This window comes from Kogia breviceps, chromosome 11 (assembly GCF_026419965.1).
Source record: "Kogia breviceps isolate mKogBre1 chromosome 11, mKogBre1 haplotype 1, whole genome shotgun sequence".
Taxonomy (NCBI): Eukaryota; Metazoa; Chordata; class Mammalia; order Artiodactyla; family Physeteridae; genus Kogia; species Kogia breviceps.
Genome location: NC_081320.1, coordinates 97,050,972 through 97,074,153, shown reverse-complemented (window position 1 = coordinate 97,074,153; position 23,182 = coordinate 97,050,972). Strand labels below are relative to the sequence as shown.

Sequence of the window (23,182 nt, the reverse complement as noted above, 5' to 3'; positions counted from 1 at the left end):
AGAGGGAGGAGCCTAGGGTGGCGGACGCCCGAGCGCCGGAAGTTGTGCTCTCGGTGGATGGAGACCTTCCTCCTGGGTTCCCTGTGGCTGCTCTTCCAACTTAGAAAGCCTCTCGCAACCTGTTCCTCGTCCCCGTTTGCAGATGTCTGCGATTCCCGCAGAGGAGAGTGACCAGCTGCTGATCCGACCCCTGTAAGGGACCAGCGAGAGGGAATGAAGCCACGGGTTGTGAGGCGAGGAGGGTACCGGGTGGTTGGGCTCCTCAGTCGGTCGCAGCCGGCGCGCCTCTGCAGTCGGCCCTTGGTCCCTTGGTCCGCAGTTGCGGGCCAGGCCTCCGGATGCAGGGCTTTGGAGACCTGTAGATCGGAAGGGGCCTGCTTGGTTTCATGGGATTTTGCTTTTTCCAAGGGAGGAGAGTATGTGGAGTTGGGGGGCGGGGAAAGAAGGTCTGTGGGGCCGCTGGGCGCTTTCTTGTTCGCCAAAGAGGGAAGCTCTGAGGGAACCAGTGACGCCGAGGATGGCAGGATGAGAGGAGGACCTGGATAAGGCTGTGGCAGTGCGAGGAAGAACTAACCTGTTACCTCCAGAACGTGATATTTGCCAAGATGAGAAAGGAAGTAAATTAGGGACTCGCTGTGAGCTCCACTCAGAGCTCCAACTCTGGTGAATAAGGAGGGTAGAAAGTGGGAGGGAAGAAAAAGCCGAGGTGTTCAGGACAAAATCTCAGCCCCTGACTGACCAGGAGAGGGCTGGCCTTTCACCGGAAGTGGCCTTCTGTCAGCGAAGCACCTTACAGATCTGGAATGCTGCTTAGAAAGGGAAACATAAATGTGGAGGAACTTATTCTGTAAATGAGCAGCTAGAATCCACAAACATGCTCGCTGTTAGAAATGAGTCAGCACCACATGAACACGTGCCTTTTTCAAAAGGCAGAAAGTATTTCCTTTACATGTTCATTTCGTAAGGACTCCTTGAGCACCTACTGGGGACGTAACCCAAGTTGCCACTGCGCAGTTCACACCTGTCCTCTCTTCCTGTGCTCAGCAAACACTGAGCAAGTGTCAAGGCCACACTGGGCACTAGGGATACAAATAAGACAGAGGGCTGAGTTAACTGGATTCACCCTTTTGGAGGGAGCTGCAGCGCCGCATGAAAAGTACTGGAAAGATAGTTTGGAGGAATAGCAGACCGTCACTTTGGAGTCAGACCTGAAGTCCTATCTGTACACTATCGATTGCTAGGACAGCAACCTCACTGAACCCATTTCCTCATGTGGAAATAGTACAGCAGTACTTAACTGTGCAGAGTAAAGCTCACGGTAGGTGCTCCGTCAATGGTGACTGCTGTTAAGAGTACCGATAGGCATTGTGAGAGTGCAAAAGGGATTTCCAGCAGAGAGGAGGATGCCACCTCATGCATCCTGGAAATTATGATACGAGCTGAGGCCTAAAGAATGAGTAGGAATTAAAGACTGCTGAAGTGTGGGCAAGGATGCTCCAGGCCGAGGAAGTGGCACGTGTGAAAATGAGAGGGCTCTGTTTGTGGCCAGTCTCCCCATGGCTTCGGCTAGAAGATTAGCGGATGAGATGGTAGAGGCTTTCAGGGTCCAGCTTATGAAGGACATTGTGTAAGGATTTGGGGTCTTTATCGCCAGTTATAGAAAGCCAAGGAAGGATCTTAAGCAAGGATGGGATGTGGTGGAAATTATGTTCTAGGAAGATCGAAGATGCTCCTGGCGGCAGTGTAGCAAATGAATAAAAGGGTGGATCAAGGGACTTCCCTGGCGGTCCAGCGGTTAAGACTCCGAGCTTCCACGGCAGGGGACACAGGCTCCAACCCTGGCTGGAGGAGCTAAGATCGTGCATGCTGCATGGTACGGCCAAAAAAAAAAAAAAAAAAAAAAAAGGGTGGATTAAGCGGAGAGAATCCAATGGGGTCATATTGAAATAAACCAAGTGATGAAGCAGTGAGAGCTTGGAATGAGTGAAATGAGCAGCAATGGATTTGACAGAGAGAAGCTTGAGAGAGTAAAGAAATGAAATCTTTAGAACTTTGTAACCGGTCAGATGTATTGTAAGGGGCCGTTGTGGGGGGAAAGGCGGTGCAGAGAGGAGTGTTAGGATGACACGGACTCGTAGGTAGGACAGCTGGTAAGTGGTGTGTTGCGCACTCCAGGAGTATAGGAGATGGGGCAGGTCTGGGGTAATTTGGGAGTTTTATTGTTTTATAACAGCCTTATTGAGATTGAATTTACATCAGCACACTCATTTAAAGTGTACAGTCCAATGGGTTTTAATATATACGGAGTTTTACAACTGTCACCCCTGTCTAATTCTAGAACATTTTCATCATTCCAAAAAGAAGCCCTTATATATCCATTTGCTTCCAACTTCCCTAGCCCTAGGCCACCGTTAATCTACTTTCCATTTCTACAGATTATCTTGCTTTGGACATTTCATATAAATGGGTTACAATATGTAACCTTTTGTTACCAGCTTCTTTCACTTAGCATAATGTTTCCAAGGTTCATAATTTGGGAGTTTTTACTCATTCAATAGATATTTCTTTAATTCTTTTTTTTTTTTTTTTCCTGGCCACGCTGCGGCTTGTGGGATCTTAGTTCCCCGACCAGAGATTGCACCTATGCCCTCATTAGTGAGAGCACAGAGTCCTAACCACTGGACCACCAGGGAATTCCCACAATAGGTATTTCTTGAGGTTTACTGCATGTCAGGCAGTGTAGCTAGCTATACATTGGTGAATGAAATAGACAACGTCTCTGCTGTTATGAAACTCTCATTTTAATAGTTAGAAAACCATAAAGAAGTAGATACAATAGCTTCATGTAGTTTTAAGTGTTATTATAGAATGTTGTGAAGGGCAGATGAGGGGGTGACATTTGAACTGAGACCCAAATGATACACAGGAGCCAATTATGTCAATATCTGAGGGCAGAGCATTCCAGAAAGAAAGAAGAGCGAGGGCAAGGGACCTGAGGTGCAAACTTGTTTGGCATATTTGAGTATAAGGTGCCTGTGAGATGTCCCAGGAGAGATACCAACGCCAGGTGACTGACTGTTAGAGGTCTGGAATTCAGGAGGACAATCTGGCTACAAATACAAATTTGGAAGTCCTCAGCATGTTAAAAATGTGAGGATGAAGATCAGGAAGACTGAGAAGACGACCAAGGAGAGCACCCTTGGAATAACAGCATTTGACGCATGGGCAGAGGCAGCTGAGCAGAGGAAACTAAGGCGGAAAACCAGGAGGACAGGATGAAAGCGTGAAGTCGGAGAGGGACGGAGCGGGAGGGGTGACGTGCTGCCAGGAGAACAGTGAGATAAGAACGGAAAGAGGGGCTGTTTGCACTTAGCAACAAAGAGCTGTTCTGCAGGGAGAGTTTCAGAAGAACGGTTGGTAAAAAGCCAGATTGCAGTGAGTTGAGTGAGCGGAGGTGAGGAAATAGAGGCAGAGAGTGTACGCAGCTTTTAGGAAGCGGGCGGGCGGGGAGACTAAAGGAGATTAGAATTAAGGGGTTTTCATTTGGGGATGAGCGAGACTGTGGCATGTTTAAATGCGGCTGGTGAGGGAAAAGCCAATGATGTAGCAGGCAGGGCCCGGTTCCTCAGAAGGAGAGAGTGTGCAGAGTGTAGAGCCATGGTGAAAGGATTAGCCCTAGAGAGAGAGGTCTGTTCTCTGTTGCAGGAGAAATGGAAGGAGCGAAAGATGTGGGTGGGTTGGTAAGTTGAGGAAATTGACAGCTGAACTGTACAATTTTTTGATGCAGAGAAAGCCATGCCTCGAGTGAAGAGTTAGGATAGAGGGTTGGAAAATTTAGGGACGGGGAGAAAGGTTGAAAGAGTTACCACACTAACTGAGAGAAAACTGAGCTAGGGACACTTAAGAGGGGGCGCAGAGGACCAGCGAAAGTGGAAGGCCAGGTACTCACAGTAGCGCTGTGGTGGTCTGCGTTTCTTTGTCCTGCTCTGAAGCAGGACCTCGGTTTGAGGATGCATCCATCTCGCGCCTGTCTCCTAGTAGCCTATGCGTTCCTTGAGCTCAGGGTCTTGGTATTAGGCCTTTCCATATTCCAGGCACCTAATACAGTGCTTGGCAAGTAGAAGCTGCCAGTGGTTAGGACTCTGTGCTTCCACTGCCGTGGCCCCGGGTTCAATCCCTGGTCAGGGAACTAAGATCCCGAAAGCCTCACAGTGCAGCCACACACACACACACACAGAAAGCTGCTTGGTCTTGAATGAGTGGGTGAATCATGAGCTAGAATGGTTGGGGAGAGGCAGGCAGAGGAGGGGAGGGATTGGAAAAGCAGGCGAAGTTTAACTTAAAGTCTCATGGGAATTGGAAAGTAAGGCTCTTTCATTAATTTTAGAAGAAAGGAAATTAGTTTGAAGTACTTGGTATCAAATATACTGAAACAACAGAAAGTAGAAGGAAAAGGGAATGAGATTCACAAGTATGAATAAGATAAGTCTATTTAAATTTAAGCTATTTGGTAAATGCATATTATCATCTTAAAGAAAATGAAAGAATTTTTAAGTGCTTATGGGTTTTTACTTAAGTGCTAATTCAAAAGTCTTATTAAATAGGGCTTCCCTGGTGGCTCAGTGGTTGAGAGTCCGCCTGCCGACGCAGGGGACACGGGTTCGTGCCCCGGTCCGGGAGGATCCCACGTGCCGCGGAGGGGCTGGGCCCGTGAGCCGTGGCCGCTGAGCCTGCGCGTCCGGAGCCTGTGCTCCGCAACGGGAGAGGCCACAACAGTGAGAGGCCCGCGTACCGCAAAAAAAAAAAAAAAAAAAAGTCTTATTAAATAATCTGAATCACTGCTAGTTTACCTGTTGAATACATCACAATTGAACCGTAACATTCAGAAGGTTGGATTTAACCTTTGGGCTTCTCGGATCTGTACCAGCTTCTCTCACAATTTTAACAGCTGAAAGATCCCTGAACTCCCAAAGGTCACTTTTCTTCTTTTCCCACATTGACGCTGTTCTTTGCTATCTTTGTAATTTTGTGGAACTTTTCTCTGCCTCAAGTGAGTGCTGGCATCAGATGGAACATAGTTTAAGTTGTAAAAACGTTTGAATTTATGGGCTTTATTTTGATTGTTTTTCAATCATTTTTATTTCTTCCCTTGAATGTTTACAGTGGAGCTGGGCAAGAAGTGGGAAGATCATGTATTATTCTGGAGTTCAAAGGAAGAAAAATAATGGTAATTATTATTTTGTAGTCTGGTTAACAGCATGTTCCCGTCTGCCTCGGGTGTTAGGTCTTTTCTAGTTCGGTAGTTTTTTCTAGTTCGGTAGTTATCTGTTTAGCTCCCAGAATAATGTCATGGTTGGTATAGGTCGTCTGTGTGAAATGTTAATGTGGAAAGCTAGTACACCTTCCACTTAGTAATGTGACAAAACATTAAGTAAACTGAGAAAATATATTCTAAGGTTGTAAAATTGTCACTGGATCTCCTGATCTTTTGTATCTTCAAAGTCCCTCCTCCGTTCCTGAAGGTCTGGCCAACCTAACTGCCCCGCCCCCAGTGGGAGAGCCCAAGAAACTGGCCACCTGAACACATGCAGAGCTCCAGCCAGCCCCGTGCAGTGTGACAGTAGGGCCCTGGTCTGGCAGCTTAGGTACCTAAGTTAGCACTAGGACACCTGGCCTTGGGCAAGTCAGTCTCTCCTCTCAGCCCATTTCCTTGACTGAGAGGTGGAGGGACTAGAAGAGATGGTCTCTGTGGTCCTTGTTAGGAAGGCAGTGCAGTGGCTTATCATGGTCTTTTGGTCCCATTCCTCTGTTTCTCCCACTCTTAAAAGAACGGGCGTATGGCAGACACGGTCGTCTCTTTAGTCATTTATTGTATTAATTGATAGGATATGACCAAAGTGAGGATATAACCCATTCATGACTCTTCAGATTTTGCCTTCTAATACTTAAATTGCCCTGATCGGGGAAGTTTCCAGTTTCTAATCATTGTCTTCTCACAATAGTTGCATCTGGTAGTAGCGAATCTATAAACTTTAAAAACGTTCACCACCTCTGCTATTAAAGTTCTTGAAAAAGAGGTCATTCGTTGTTATAGTGCCTACAAAAAGTAGCTGGAAAGAAGATGTCTTGTATTTGTGTCCTGTGACTCTACATGTGAGCTACAGTTAAATTTGTTTGGAAAGTTAGAGTTAATGGCGTATTTGCCCATTTAATAAGAATTGCATTCCAAATGCTTCCCACGTGTATAGAGTCCATCCTGATTATATATGGTGTGCTGGATCAGTTATAATTATTGTCCGTTTGTTGAATGAATTTTAATATAACGTGGAGGAGATGATGATCTTTTTTTCTGTTTCTTTCAGTTGGACTGTGGGATCCACCCAGGCCTAGAAGGAATGGATGCTCTTCCTTACATCGATTTAATTGACCCAGCTGAGATTGATCTCCTACTAATTAGTCAGTAAGGTTTTTTCTTTATTAAGGACACTGTTTTTCAAGGACTTTTACTGTAAAGATCATTCTTTGCCAGATTTTAAGATTCTCATGTTTTAAGAGTATTTTCTACTAGGAATTATATTGCAGATATCTAAGTCTAAGACAACACACCATATCATCCTCACAGGTGAGAGAAGGTTACTATGAAAAACTTACTTTCCCATCTCTAGAGTGAGAAGAAGGTAACATGTGCCTTGGATCCTTGTGAAACTTAAGACCAAGAAAGCTCTTTTGCAGAATATCTCCTGAGGCCACTGTGTTGTCACATTGTTCTGTGGGAACTTCACATATAAACAGTGACATGTTTCAACTTTATACGACTAAAGCGCTTGTTATAATTTTAGCTGTTGAGAATAGGTTTGGCTACATTTTGATGCTTAAAAAATACTTTTAAGGGCTTCCCTGGTGGCGCAGTAGTTGAGAGTCCGCCTGCCGATGCAGGGGACGTGGGTTCGTGCCCCGGTCCGGGAGGATCCCACGTGCTGCGGAGCGGCTGGGCCCGTGAGCCATGGCTGCTGGGCCTGCACGTCCGGAGCCTGTGCTCCGCGACGGGAGAGGCCACAGCAGTGAGAGGCTGCGTACCGCACAAAAAAATAACTTTTAATATCCTTTTCTTACACTAGAACTAGATGCATTATCCCTTCCTTCTGCACATACCTATCCTTGGTGTTCTGAAAGTATCAGTATGTAATTGTTACATAGAACTTTTCTGTACAGTGAGTTTCATTACATAAAATACATGATGGATAATATTTTAAGAACTGACAGAAGCCCTTTGTTTCTTTTTAAGTTTCCATCTGGATCACTGTGGAGCTTTGCCCTGGTTTCTACAGAAGACAAGTTTCAAAGGAAGAACATTTATGACTCATGCCACAAAAGCTATTTATAGATGGCTTCTTTCAGATTATGTCAAAGTTAGGTAAATTACTTTTTTAGATTTATACATGCCCTTGGTTCTACACAAAACGTACGATTTAAGATATAGACCATTTTGTGTTTTGAAATGAGATGTTTTCTTTCTGTTCACAAGGATGTCATTAATTTAGTCATTCATCATAACAACTCATCAGATACCTGTTGTGTCCCCAATGACCTCCTTGGCCTTAAAGTCTTCATGTAGTTTTTGCATCCTTTTAAATCTTTGTAATGTAGGTGAGTTATAAGGTATGATAGCAATATTCTATAAATAGAATTTCATGATTTTATTAAAATTTAAAACAAAATACATTTTACAATGCTGTATATACTGAAATCTTTTTTTGGATGATTTGATCTAAGCAAATTGACTACCTTAAGTGAAAAAGTTCTCTGGGGAAGTTTTTTCCAGTTGCAAGAGGAAAATCTACTCCTTTACCAGAAAGTTTGAAGCATTTTTATGATACCTATAGCACAAATGATTAACCTTCAGACATTTACTATTTAATATGTATATTCCAAGGGTAGCTAAGATGCAATTTGTTATTCTTCTATATAAATATAGAAGAATGGAACAGTTATCCTTAGTAATAATTATACTGGTTAACACTTAAAAATGCTTACCACGTGCCAGGCACAGCCCTCAGTTCTTAATATATGTTAACTTATTTAATCTTCATATCAACCTCATGATGTAGGTTCTGCTGTGAATCCCATTTTACAGATGATGAGATTGAGGCACAGAGAGGTTAGGTAATTTGCCTGTGGTGGTCACAGTAAGAGACAAAGCTGGGATTTGGACCCAAGCGATCTGGCTTCAGAGTGTGTGTCCTTAACCCCTACTCTCTCTTGCTTTTTTGGAAGTATGTTAGCATGATTTTCAGGAGAACACTTATGTTAGACTTTCTAGAGAAATCTTTTCACATCCCAGAGTGAAAAACTCTGCATGGTTCAATGTATGTGAGTGAGTTTATCTCGCAGGAGTGTTGGGGCAGGAAGAAAGGTTGAGAAGTACTAGCCTAAAGAGTACTTTGCCTTAATTTACTGTTTGTGCTTTGCTTAAAATCATGCTTTATAGCTACACGCACTGGACGTTTTTATTATAATAGCAGAGTAAAAAAATACACAAAAGGTCCAAGAGATTCTAAATAGCATAATATGTACAATATAATTTTAAGAAATACGTGGATATGTCATCCACAGATACTTTCTTTGAGTTCAAAGACTTGTAAAATCTTACCGTTAATTTTTGTTGTTGTTGGCATCTTTAAAAATTTAGTAATATATCAGCAGACGACATGCTTTATACTGAGACAGATTTGGAAGAGAGCATGGACAAAATTGAAACCATCAACTTTCATGAAGTGAAGGAAGTTGCAGGAATCAAGTTTTGGTGTTACCACGCAGGCCATGTCCTGGGAGCTGCCATGTTCATGATTGAGATCGCGGGCGTGAAGGTATGCTCTAGCTCGGGAATTTCCGGCTCACAAGAAATCAGTGCAGGGCTTTAACGAATATTCCCTAAGACTAGCAAAGTGTCGAAACACTGAAACATAAGATAAAATTAAGTTGATACTTTTTCCTTGTAAATATCATAGTTCATACCCCCATAATAATACTTCTCTAATCATGATTAAGAAAGGAGAACAATAAGCATCTCAATAAAGTCCCCTCATGTTACCGTAGGATTAATTCCTTTTCAGTGTCCCTTAGAAAACTGAAAGCTCTTTAGGGAAGAACGTTCTTTGTGGCTGCATCCATTTAACATTGAAGTACATTTTGGCATTCATGTCCTCTTGATGTCTGGGATTCACATATAAACCCCTAAAGAGGGTAGACTGCGTGAGTGAAAGAGGTTAATCAGAAGAGATCTTTCCAGCCATCTTTGATGAAAAAGATTGATGGGAGTCTTGAAAAACTTGAGAAAAATGTAGGTGGACTAATGGATTTCAGGACTCACTTGTGCACCAGTTCTCAACTTCTGGCTGCACATTAGAATCTCTTAGGGAGCTTTCTAAGATACCGGTGAAGGGCTTCCCTGTGGCACAGTGGTTAAGAATCCGCCTGCCAGTGCAGGGGACGCGGGTTCCATCCCTGGTCCGTGAAGATCCCACGTGCCGCGGAGCAACTAAGCCCATGTGCTACAACTACTGAGCCTGCGCTCTAGAGCATGTGAGCTACAACTACCGAGTCCACGTGTCGCAGCTACTGAAGCCCGTTCACCTAGAGCCCGTGCTCCACAACAAGAGAAGCCACCGCAATGAGAAGCCTGTACACCGCAACGAAGAGTAGACCCTGCTCTCCGCAGCTAGAGAAAGCCCACGTGCAGCAACGAAGATCCAACGCAGCCAAAAATAAATAAAATTTTACAGAAATAAAATTAAAAAATAAAATACCAGTGAATCTGAGAGAATGACATTGGCCTTTTAGTTTTAAGTTCTCTGGGTGATTTTTTTTTTTTTTTTTTTTGGCTGCATGGCAAGGCTTGTGGGATCTTAGTTCCCTGACCAGGGATTGAACCCAGGCCCTCAGCAGTGAGAGCGTGCAGTTCTAACCACTGGACTGCCAGGGAATTCCCTCTAGGTGATTCTTACGTGCAGCCAGAGTTGGGAACCAGTGCTATAGTGTAATAGTGTTCTAGATTTTCTGTAGCTGCTCATTGTTTGAAAGTTTGACACAATGACTTGCACTGTGTACTGCTAAACCACTTATTCTTGCCACTTGCTCAAAAGCACATAAAATAAGCAGAAAATAGCACGAATGCAAATCTAAAGTCGCATTTCAAATTTGATGAAATTTGTTGGAAATAGGATTTTATCTTCTATCTAGATAGGTTTTCCATATACCTCAGTAAATTTCTTTCCTCATCATCATGACTTTTTTCTCTAAGATATTGAGAATATGTCTCAAGTTCCTTAATATAGAGGTTATCTTTGTGGGCTGATTCTTGGAATATATTATTCCCATTAGTTAGATTTAATAATTGAAACACTGGATGGTTTATGACTGAATTACTTTACACATTTTGAATTAGACACAAGCACTGCATCTAAATTCATCAGTTATAGGCCATTTTTTTCTATAGAACCTCACTTTTAAGAATTTATGAGCTGAACTATTTATAATAGGCAGGACATGGAAGCAACCTAAGTGTCCCATCCACAGATGAATGGATAAAGAAGATGCAGATGAATGGATAAAGAAGATGTGGCACATATATACAATGGAATATTACTCAGCCATAAAAAGCAAAATTGAGTTATCTGTAGTGAGGTAGATGGATCTAGAGTCTGTCATACAGAGTGAAGTAAGAGAAAAATGAAAACCATATGCTAACATATATATGGAATCTAAAAAAAAAAATGGCTCCAATGAACCTAGGGACAGGACAGGAATAAAGACACAGACATAGAGAATGGACTTGAGGACATGGGGAGGGGGAACGGTAAACTGGGACGAAGTGAGAGAGTGGCATGGACATATATACACCAAATGTAAAATAGATAGCTAGTGGGAAGCAGCTGCATAGCACAAGATCAGCTCAGTGCCTTGTGACCACCTAGAGGGGTAGGATAGGGAGGGTGGGAGGGAGACACAAGAGGGAGGAGATACGGGGATATATGTATATGTATAGCTGATTCACTTTGTTATACAGCAGAAACTAACACACCATTGTAAAGCAATTATACTCCAATAAAGATGTTAAAATAAACTTTGGCAAGAAGTGGCAAAAAAAATAAATTAAAAACAAAATAAAGTGATCAGGGAAGCTGGTAGACTTATGAGTAATTTTATAATTGGTTTTACTTGAATGATCTGTTAGAAATGGCATGAAACTCCCATTACTTTCAGAATGTAAAGACTAGTGGTAGAAGTGTAACATGGAGAGGATCTGAAGATATTGAAAGTAAAATGGAACTCAGTAATTGTCCTTTTAGATATTAATGGAGTATAAAGTCTTTTGACCAATAAAAAAAAATACTGCTGAGAGAAATTAAAGAAGACCTAAATAAATAGGTCTCTGAATTGGATGATCTCTACTTTCCTGTTCAGTGGATTGAAGCTACTCAGGAAGTACTTAGCCATTGCTTTTAAAAGATAGCAGTATGGAACTACCCTGGTGGTCCAGTGGTAAAGAATCTGCCTTACAATGCAGGGGACACGGGTTTGAGCCCTGGTCTGGGAAGATCCCACATGCCACGGAGCAACTAAGCCCGTGTGCCACAACTACTGAGCCTGTGCTCTGGAGCCCATGAGCCACAACTACTGAGCCCACGTGCTGCACCTACTGAAGCCTGTGCGCCTAGAGCCCGTGCTCCGCAACAAGAGAAGCCACCGCAGTGCGAAGCCTGTGCACCGCAAAGAAAAGTAGCCCCCTGTCTCTGCAACCAGAGAAAGCCCGCGTGCAGCAACAAAGACCCAACGCAGCCAAAAATAAATAAAAGAATTTTTGAGCTAAAGATAGTAGTAAAACGAAGCCTTCCAAAATCCTAACTTTCTGGTTTTATCTTTTTCACAGCTTTTGTACACGGGTGATTTCTCAAGACAAGAAGATAGACACTTAATGGCAGCTGAAATTCCTAATATTAAACCTGATATTCTTATCATTGTAAGTATTAGTGCCCTGTATTGTAATTAGTGTAATGTAAGCAGAAGTTTTCTAATGGGAAAAAATATGATCTCATTTTCATAATATGTGATCAGATATAAATGTGTCTGGTTTTTTAGTATAAAAATTTATTTGGGGGCCTCTCTTTGTAGTGCAGCTCCACTTTCTTGCTGTTAAATATATTAACTCTAATCTAATATCAGAGATGATATGCTGTCTTCTGAATATTCTTGTCTAGGTTGATTACCTCAAATTTCTCAAGTATCTTAAAGGTTGTGTAGAATGGCACGGCCCCACTGTCTTTGCCATGGTAACTGTCTTTTGGCCTGTAGCACCTGCTGACTTTATGTGTATGCTCTACCTGCCTACTAGGTTACAAGTCTCAGAAAAATTTTAAAAATATTAACTGTACACAGAAGCTTTGGTGGGGAGGGTGATTGGTGAGGAGCAAATTAATAAATGTGCATTGGGCCTATGGTTTATATAAGAATATCAAGGATAGTTAGTTCAAGGTAGAAGAGCCGTCTGTTTCTCCCTCACCACCTACGGCGTCCCCCAGCTGCCCAAGAGTGAGGGACTGGTGTGCATTGCCGTCCGTGTGCAGTGTGTCATGAGCAAATTCGGTTGGCTCAGCTCACAGTATACTTGGCATATAAACTGACCTTAAATTAAAGGAAGGTTTTTTTAAACCCTCAGGAATAAGTTATTTTCATTATATCTGGTACTGTAGAGCAGTGCTTCTCAAATTTTAATGTGCTTATGAATCATCTGGTGATGCTGTTAAAATACAGATTTTGATTATGGCTGGGCTGGGGCCTGAGATTCAGCACTTCCAATAAGCTCTTGGGGATGTCAGCACTGCTGGTCAGTGCACCACACAGAGTAAGGTCTAGGGGATATTCTTAAACAGAACTATAAGAAACAGTGTCTATTTCTGATTTATAAGCTTTGACTTATCAGAGGTGGGAGAAGTATCCTTTTCCCCAGCCATGGAAAGCAAAACGCTTTAAAAGAAAAAAGAGGCATCGCAAAATTATCTGGAGCAGGGAACATACATTTTTGGACTATTTCCTGATTCCATTTTCTAAAAAGTTCTTATTACTTAGATGTGAATTCTAACTTTTGTATCTGCTCTTTCCAACTAGTGTTCTAACAATATATGTTCAAGTAAATGGCATATTAATAGAGAAGTAGGTCACTTCGCTTCTGCATTTCATTGATGTTTAACTTTTGTATTCTTTGAGAATTATCAACCTTGGTCTCAACACTTCTGATATGTTCTTTAGGAATCTACTTACGGAACCCATATCCATGAGAAGCGAGAAGAGCGAGAGGCAAGGTTCTGTAACACTGTTCACGATATTGTGAACCGAGGGGGCAGAGGTCTCATTCCTGTCTTTGCTCTTGGAAGGGCTCAGGAGCTTCTCTTGATTTTAGGTATGTCTTTTCCTTTTTATTTGGGAGATTCTCAAAATCTTACAATGCAGTTATATCAAGATAGTTGCATGTCCTTGGATAGGTCATTCTACCCTTTTGGGCTGCAGTTTCTATATTTAAGAATAGGGACTTGGTGCCAGAAAGAGCCCAGAGCAATAGTGAATCTCATACAGTGCTACTGGAATATGAATGGTGTACCATCAGCATCAGAAGTCTTAAAAATATGCTACCCTTTGACCCAGCAGTTCAACTTCTGGGAAATAAATACACAGAAAATTTTGTAAGTAAAATTCATAATTCTGAATATTTTTAAGTAAATATTATGTTAGTAAATATATTGTAGGAGAAAATCATGTTTCAGATGAGTCATTATATATTTTTACGTAATATATTAAGTGGACCAAAAAAATAGGGTCCAAAACTGTGAACGCTGATCCTAGTTAGGTAAAAAACACACAGATGACTGGAAAGACATTTAAAGATACCCAGATGTTAAAGCTGGTTAGTGAGAAAGTGGATGATTTCCTTTTCATTTTCTGCTTTTCTCCGTTTTCCAAATACTGCAATGAGCATGTGTAACTTTTTGTAATAAGAGGAACAGTGGGTGTCACTTTTTGCGTATATTTGTGTTTAATGTGACCCTTTTAAACATTCTGTGATTATTTTCTGGGGAATACACTCTTCTTAAAGAATAACTGATAAGTGCCTCGTACGTATATAGCTTCAGTGTGAAGAACTAGAAATGATCTTGAGCTCTTACTCTCAGTTCTTCTATCTGTACAATGACAGGAATAAATAGTATCCCTGTTACACTGAAAAGGGAAACAAGGGAAAAGGAATAAATGACCTCAGATCAAAAGCAAATCTGAGAGAGACAGGACTTAGTAGAAGCTAAATTTTCTAAAGCCTAAGCCAGTCCGTTTTCTCTTGGTTCTTCTTTCAAACTGCAAGTCACATTTGTCCTTATAGAAGAGTCTTGAAATGAAAAGTCTCCATTACAAAGTAGCCTGAGAAGCAGAAGAAATTGCGACTGAAACCATGTTGTCACCGTCAAACTGGGTCGCCAGATCTAGCAAATAAACATGCAGGCACCAGTTGCATTTTAATTTCAGATAAATGATAATATTTTAGCCGAGGTATGTCAGATATCTACAATATCTAAATAATAATACTAAAAATAATAATAATAAAATAATAATAAAATAAATAAAATAATAAATAATAATTTATAAATTTATAAATAAATAAAATAATAAAATAAAAATAATAATAATACTAAAAATCTTTTATTTGCCTGAAATTCAAGTTTAATTGGGCATTTGCTGTTTTTGTCTGACAGCCCTACTATCAAGTATATTATGATTCCTTTTATGAACCAGGACTGCTCGATTCACTTGGTTGCTCCTTGTCCCTTAAATTCTCCTCGTAATGTGCTATAGTAGAAAGAGGATAACTGTGCGAACCACTGGTTTCAGATCTCACCTATGATCTCACCATATGACCCTGGGCAAGTTATTCAACTTTTTTTAACATTTAAAATTTTTTCTTGGGCTTCCCTGGTGGCGCAGTGGTTGCGAGTCCACCTGCCGATGCAGGGGACACGGGTTCGTGTCCCGGTCTAGGAGGATCCCGCGTGCCGCAGTGCGGCTGGGCCCGTGAGCCATAGCCGCTGAGCCTGCGCGTCCGGAGCCTCTGCTCCACAACGGGAGAGGCCACAACAGTGAGAGGCCCGCGTACCGCAAAAAAAAATAAATAAATAAAAAAATAAAATTTTTTCTTAAAAATACACCAAAAGGGCTTCCCTGGTGGTGCAGTGGTTGAGAATCTGCCTGCTAATGCAGGGGACACGGGTTCGAGGCCTGGTCTGGGAGGATCCCACGTGCCGCGGAGCAAGTAGGCCCGTGAGCCACAACTACTGAGCCTGCGTGTCTGGAGCCTGTGCTCCACAACAAGAGAGGCCGCGACAGTGAGAGGCCCGCGCACCGCGATGAAGAGTGGCCCCCGCTTGCCACAACTAGAGAAAGCCCTCGCGCAGCAACGAAGACCCAACACAGCCAAAAATAAATAAATAAACAAATGTGGGGTTTAAAAAAAAAAATACACCAAATAAATAGGAGACTGTGATGTGATCACGGGATGTAACATACTTTGCAAGGTATTTGAGAAATCATGAGAGTATATGACAACCATTAAAAATTTTAATTACATCTAAAGGAACATGAACAATTAAACCAGAGGGCAAAGCAGGAAATGTATTTGTAACATGCATGACAGGGAAAGGCCCTGTCCTTATATACAGTTTTCACTTATAAATCAAGTGGAAAAAGAACATTCCCGCACTTTTCAACCTTTCTTGGCCTCAGCTTCCTAATCTATAAGATGGAAATAAATCTTCATAAATTTGTTTTGAAAATAGGAATAATATATGTAAATTGCATACTAGACATTTAATAAATTTCCTAAATGCAGGTGTACCTAGTAGAATGAATGATGTCTTGGCCACACTACCTTCATAATATTTGGGGATTTAATGAGGATTTTCAATGAAAACAAGCCTTCTTTTGAAGGTATGTTGCCCACTGTTTTCAATAATTATCAGAAACTGGTTAGCAGTTTTCTAAAAATATAATCACACAGTAATGTGACATTTTTGTGTGTGTTCAAAATCGGTTTTACCTCCTTTGGTGGTCCTGTCTTGTAATTAGTAAAGTCTAATTACAAAGTGTCTAATATCGGTAAGTCTATATGAAATATTAATAAAACATTTTTATTTAAAACCATCACAGAATTTAGTGTCTCTCTGGAGTAATAAGTTATGGTCTATTATTCAGCGTAAACTTCTACCGAATTATTTTTAAAGGCCTCCACGTTTGGGACTACGATCACAACGTCCTTTTTAGGTCATGCGCTAATACTTAGAAATAGGTTTCGTGAGGACGAACTACGGACGGGGAGAAAATATCTGCAAATGATGCGACCGACAAGGGCTTAATCTCCAAAATATACAAACAGCTCATGCAAATCAATATCAAAAAAAACCCAACAACCCAACCCGATCAAAAATGGGCAGAAGACCTAAATAGACATTTCTCCAAAGAAGACATACAGATGGCCAAGAGGCACATGAAAAGATGCTCAACATTGCTAAATCATTAGAGCAATGCAAATCAAAACTACAATGAGGTATCAACTCACACAGGTCAGAATGGCCATCCTCAAAAAGTCTACAAATAAATGCTGGAGAGGGCGTGGAGAAAAGGGAACCCTCCTACACTGTTGGTGGGAATGTATATTGGTGCAGCCACTATGGAGAACAGTATGGAAGTTCCTTAAAAAACTAAAAGTAGAGTTACCATATGATCCAGCAATCCCACTTCTGGACATACGTCTGGAGAAAACTCTAATTCTAAAGGATACATGCGCCCCAGTGTTCATAGAGGCGCTATTTATAATAGGCAAGACATGGAAGCAACCTAAATGTCCATTGACAGATGAATGGATGAAGAAGATGTGTATACACACAGCCATAAAAAAAGAATGAAATATTGCCATTTGCAGCAACATGGATGGACCTAGAGATTATCATACTAAGTGAAGTCAGTCAGACAAAGAAAGACAAATATCATATGATATCACTTATATGTGGAATCTGAAATACACAAATGAACTTATTTCCAAAACAGAAACAGAAAACAGACTTATAGTTATCAAAGGGGAAGAGTGGGGTGGGGGGATACTTTGGGAGTTTGGGACTAGCAGATACAAACTACTATATGTAAAAGAGATAAACAACAAGGTTCTACTGTATAGCATAGGGAACTGTATTCAATATCTTGTGATAAACTAGAATGGAAAAGGAAATGTATATATATGTATAACTGAAGCACTTTGCTGTACACCAGAAACACAACATTTTTAATTAACTGTACTCCAATTTAAAAAAACAGAAGGAAAGAAAGAAGTTCTTGTTTTATAAGTGTGAGTTAAGACCAGGCTAATTTTTCTTAACCTCTTTAAAATATAGTTATGTGCTTTATTTCTTGTCTGAATTTTAAAAAACTGATTGTACATGTCATTTATTATTTGAACTGTTTACTCCACATAACAACATATTTGTTTCTTGTAACATCTCTCTAGATGAGTACTGGCAGAATCACCCAGAACTCCATGATATTCCAATATACTATGCATCGTCTTTGGCCAAGAAGTGTATGGCAGTGTACCAGACATATGTAAATGCCATGAATGACAAAATCCGCAAACAGATCAACATCAACAATCCCTTTGTTTTCAAACATATTAGTAACCTTAAGGTGAGTGCTTGTAGAAGAAAGAAGGACAGATAATACTCAAGTAAGTCGTTAGTAGTAGGAGATGCCTGACGTTGATTCTGTGGCTGAATCCTTGCTGGAGTCTTACCTTTTCTGAAGCAGGCATCACTTTTCTGAGGGAAATCAAAAATTTAGCAACTCATATTCTTTTTTGCTTAAACAAATATAGCCACTTGTTCCAAGTCTCTGCATGTTCTCAATATTTACTATCGCTAAATAACTTGGATTTCTCTGCCATAGAAATAAGAAGCCCTGATGAGAAAAATATCTGTTACATATTTTTTCTGTTCCTACTCAAACCTAATCATCTTTTTGATTAGCACTACAGATTCCATATATGAAAATTTTCATGTTTATATTTCTAGGGCATTCAGTAAAATCTGATTTCCTTTAATATAAAAAAAATGTTTCATTTGAACTAATCCTCTAATCATAATAAACATAATACCCCAAATAATTCAAGTCATAAGTGGTCTTCCAGTTGTCAATAGGCTCTGTTCATAAAGTATTATTTTTTAAGTTAATTGCTTAGGAATTAGAGCCAAGGTTTCCCTCGAAACAATGTTAAACTTTTTAGTTAGATTTTCTGGCCAGCTCAAAATATTGATGAAGTGTGCAAAGCCATTGTGAGTCTTCGGGGAAATTCTTTCAGAGTTCTCTCTTGGGTGGATAGAAACCCATTTGACTCATCCGTTTACTTTTTGCCTGCCTGCCTGCTAGGCACTGAAAATGGTCCTAATTGTCTTTTAGCTATCCTAGAAGGTTTTGAAGTCAATGTGAACTAATTGCTTTTTATCATTTTGTTTTCATTTCATTCCCAGCCTAAATAAACTGTTTAGGGACTTGGAAATTAGACTTAAAATGTTTTCTAGTCTTGTCAAGGCCCTTCCAGTCATGTGATTAACCTTTTTACCTCACTTTTCGGTATTCTTTACAAATAAGGAATGCTTCGTCAAACCTTGGTATTTAACATGCTTTTACCATTCCCTTTTGTTTCTCAGAGCATGGATCATTTCGATGACATTGGCCCCAGCGTTGTAATGGCCTCCCCAGGCATGATGCAGAGTGGCTTATCCAGAGAGCTCTTTGAAAGCTGGTGTACTGATAAGAGGAATGGTGTCATCATAGCGGGATACTGTGTAGAAGGGACGCTTGCCAAGGTCAGTCAGAGCCTGAGACCATCGTGTTCTTCCTAATCAAGGCTGCAGAGGTGGCAGTATCCTCCCAGGTTTTTCCATTGAAGTAGTTCTTTAAATAGTGCAGGTTTTGATTTTTAAAATGAGGATGGCAGTAGGCAGCTGGAGATGTTCTTAAGGTTGAAGAATGAAGTCCTCAGGTGAGTGGTCGGCACGAGAAAGTTTGAGACGCACTCATCTGGTTGCAGTAAGAAAAAAAGAATGGAAGGGAATCTATTTGAGGCAAACACATGGATACCCTCGTCTGATGAGAAAGAGGTTTACTAATAAGTGTTCTCTTGAAAAGCTGGAGGGTGTGTTTGGGTTGACTGCCTATCTTACTCTTGATATAAGATGGTTGATATTAATTCTGAGGTATATGGACATTGATGTGCAAAACTTTAGAGAAAGTTTATGAATATTCTTGCATCACGTTCTCTTATCTTGTATCGGTAACTTCAATTTTATTTTTTTAAATACATTATGATTCCCTGCTTTGATCACTTTTATTACATTACCTTACTCTGTAAGTCACTTAGACAGTGTTGGCTGTGTATCTAAAATAGATGTCCAGAATAGAAATACATCTGTCCTTTATACAAATCCTCTTACCTGGAAAGTGACTTTTTAGAGCAGATAGTTCGGGATACAAGTGTACCTTTCTAATCATAAGTTATAATTTTCACTTCGAGGACCCCAGGTATATCAAATTGTTGTTAGTCTGCTTACTTTCCTGATTAAATGTTTGCTTGATCGAGAAAAGAAGTATTTGATATTTGCTAAGTCAATAGTGTTAGAATGCTTTTTGTGTTAAAGGTCCTAAATTAGTGTAAGACTTTATGGCTGGGTGAAAAAGTAGAAAATGTACCTTTTCTTTTCTAATTAGAGAGTTTATGTGTTTTGTTTTGATTACTTTTCTTTGTTTTTTAACAGCATATCATGTCTGAACCTGAAGAAATCACTACCATGTCCGGACAGAAGCTACCACTGAAAATGTCTGTTGATTACATTTCTTTCTCTGCTCACACAGATTACCAGCAAACCAGTGAATTTATTCGTGCTTTGAAACCGCCTCATGTGGTTAGTCTGTGAATTTGATTTTCAGCATTAAAGGTTGGAAGAGGCATGCCCAGCAGCAGCTGGTTCTCAGAGCAGACACTGCCTTCCTTACAGCAGCCGGTAGCGCTCTCAGCAGTGCCTTCACATGCACTTGCATCTGACCTTTACCACTCCCCTTTGAGCTAGGCAAGCTGTGCACTTCAGTCTTCTCCATTTTACATGGCATCTCTTACTCAGATCTACCAGCTCCAGCGTTCTTTCTGTTCTTTTCTGCTGCCTCCCCAATCACTTAAGAGCCCTGGCTTTGCAATGTGACTGTTTTGAGTCCCAGCTCCATCCCTTACTTGCTCTGTAGCCTTGGGCAAGTTACTTAACCTCTCCTTAGCTCATGTGTAAATAGGGAGGATAATACCTCATGAAGTTATTGTGAGGACCAAATAAGAGCACATATATCTAAAGCACGTAATAGGGTGCCTGGCAAATGGGAAATACCTAATAATGTGAAGAGAGGAGAAAGGCAAGTCATAATAGTGAAAGCTAAAGATGCAGTTAGATATGAAATACATTACACAGCTCCTTACTAATGTGATTTGTTTATATTTTTAAGTTTTATGTAATTATTACAGTAACGGTTATATTATGGGGGGACTGGAGAGAGTTAAGCTAAAAATAAAAGTATTTTAAATTAGAGGAACACTTACGGAACATGAGTCTAGAGAACAGATGAAGCAATGAAGTACCCTTTCTGATTGTAGCATGTATCAAAACTTCATTCCTTTTTATGGTTGAGTAATATTCCATGGTCTGTATAGACCACGTTTTGTTTATTCATCTGTTGATGGACACGTGGGTAGTTTCCACCTTTTGGCCATTGTAAATAATGCTGCCGTGCACAGTGGCATGTGACTATCTGTTTGAGTCCATTTTCAGTTCTTTTGGGTATATACCTAGGAGTGGAATTGCTGGATCATGGGCTAATTCTGTGTTTAACTCTTTGAGGAATCACCAAACTGTTTTCCATAGCAGTTACACCATTTTACATTCCCACCAGCAACGCACAAGGGTTCCAGTTCTCCATATTCTTGTCTGCTTGTTATTTTCCCATTTTAAAATTGTCACCATACCAGTAAGGGTGAAGTAGTACCTCTTTGTAGTTTTGATTTTCACTTCCCTGGTGACCAACGATGCTGAGCATTTTGTGTACCTTTTGTTTGTTTTTTAGTTCTTTCTAGCATATAGTCCTCACAGGTAGTTACCATTGGCCCTTGATGAGTAGATTCTTTGGTGGAGAAAATTATAGCACGTCAAGTTTAGTTACAGTGCAGGCAGTTCATGGGTGCCTTCTGGTGTGTGTTGTTTATGGATATCCTCCCAGATTTTAAAGCTGGGGAGGATAAGCTGCACTGCTCTTTCTCTCTGGAATCACCACCTCGTCCTCGGTCCCATTTTGTTGCTCTCCAGACTCTGTCTCTGCCATCAGTTTAAATTCCTGGATTGAATTTGATGCTTACCTTCCTCCAATAACCAAGTCAGCAAGTCTGTCCACACGATAAAGTAATAGTAGTGTTGGTGGTAGTGGTAAATAATAGCTAGCGTTTATCGAGTATTTACTGTGCGCCAGGCACTGTACTGGTGTTTTACATGTATCAAGTCGCTTACTCCTCACAACCAACAACTGTTTTGTAGATGAGAAAACAAAGATGTTAAATAACTTGCGTAGAGTTACCCAGTTAGTAAGTGGCAACGCCAAGATTTGTGTTACAGCAGCCAGGCCCCAGAGCTGGGGCTCATCATGTCTAGGCCATATGCCTCTGCCTAGTGGTGACACTGGACAACCTTCTTTTAGTCCAGGCAGGAAATCATCTACCAGTAGTCTATAGGTTAAGAATGATCTGTCTTATAAATAATAAGTTATGAAAGTGAATTAGAAAGACTGGTAGCTAATGCAATTGTAAACACCTCTCTAAAACATGGTTTCATTTGGTTCTGGAATATTTTATATGATATTACTTTAACAAATAAAGTATCAGAAGTCATTTTTTTTCACATAAAAAGCTTATTTTGTTAGTCGTATATTAAGAAACCTGAAGAAAACTGTGAGCGTTTTCTGAGATAGTAGGAGTAGCAATAGTCGCGTACAAGAACCATATGAATTTAAAGCTGGTAGAGACTACAGAAGTCACCTGGTCCAGCCCTTTTCTAGTGTGAGCGCAGAAGCTTAGAAAAAGTATGGCTTTCACAAAGTTGTGTATCTCGGTAGTGGCAAAAACTGGAACAGAAAAGAAGTTTCTTTACTTTCTCTTGAAATAGTTCCACTTAAGGATCTTTTAAAGCCAAATAGAATGAAAACGTCACACAAGTTTGATTGACTGGAGATCCTTAAAAGTAGTAAAGTTTAATAACTTCAATTATATCTCCATTTCATATAATTAACTAATTCAGATAACAGCCATCATTAATCTGAACTAAGGATGCTTCCCTGTGCTCCTTTGCAATTTACACTTTGTAGATTTTAGTCCATGGAGAACAAAACGAAATGGCCAGATTGAAAGCAGCCCTGATTCGAGAATATGAAGATAATGATGAAGTTCACATAGAGGTTCATAATCCTCGGAATACAGAAGCAGTGACCTTGAACTTCAGGGGAGAAAAACTAGCCAAGGTAAAAGGTTATGGTTTTTAATCCTGTCCATTCCAAATAGTGGCTAATCCCTTTAGGGAAATGTATACTTCTTAAGAATATCCAGCTTTTAATTAATCAAATAATGTGCTCAACGATGATTTCTGCCTACTCAATATGCTGTAAGACCTTGATCCTTGTGCTTTTAGGCTTTTTTGGGTTCCACTAATTTGTTTTTCACATGGAAAATTTTCAAATAAATTAGATCTTCAGTCTGATGGCTTTTAATCCACATTCCCACTTACTTTTCATACCCATGTTAGAGAGTAAACAAATGTCCATTACTGTTTTGTTTTTTTCCATTACTGTTTTTCACTACATCCAATACAGTATTCTGTCCACCTCTTGGCATTCTCCCTAAGAATCTAAAAATAGGCCCATATCTAAACATAATGTCTGTGGATATGATGGAATTTATAAAGATTTGTCTTTTCAAGAGTTAATCATTTTTGATGATGAAATATAAGGTGTTCAAAATTTA

General features: G+C 40.4%; 1 protein-coding gene across 1 annotated transcript in view; it reads left to right on the top strand.

Annotated features, from left to right (window-relative positions):
* The window catches only part of CPSF3 (cleavage and polyadenylation specific factor 3), a 44,536-nt gene continuing 21,354 nt past the window's right edge, over positions 1-23,182 (top strand). Inside the window, exons 1-11 of the mRNA XM_059078377.2 lie at positions 1-192; positions 5,164-5,227; positions 6,363-6,460; positions 7,286-7,414; positions 8,690-8,867; positions 11,930-12,019; positions 13,306-13,456; positions 17,594-17,769; positions 18,789-18,947; positions 19,896-20,042; positions 22,531-22,683. Coding sequence (XP_058934360.1) covers positions 143-192; positions 5,164-5,227; positions 6,363-6,460; positions 7,286-7,414; positions 8,690-8,867; positions 11,930-12,019; positions 13,306-13,456; positions 17,594-17,769; positions 18,789-18,947; positions 19,896-20,042; positions 22,531-22,683 — 1,395 coding nt within the window. The 5' untranslated portion in view covers positions 1-142. The remainder of the gene's footprint in view (positions 193-5,163; positions 5,228-6,362; positions 6,461-7,285; positions 7,415-8,689; positions 8,868-11,929; positions 12,020-13,305; positions 13,457-17,593; positions 17,770-18,788; positions 18,948-19,895; positions 20,043-22,530; positions 22,684-23,182) is intronic.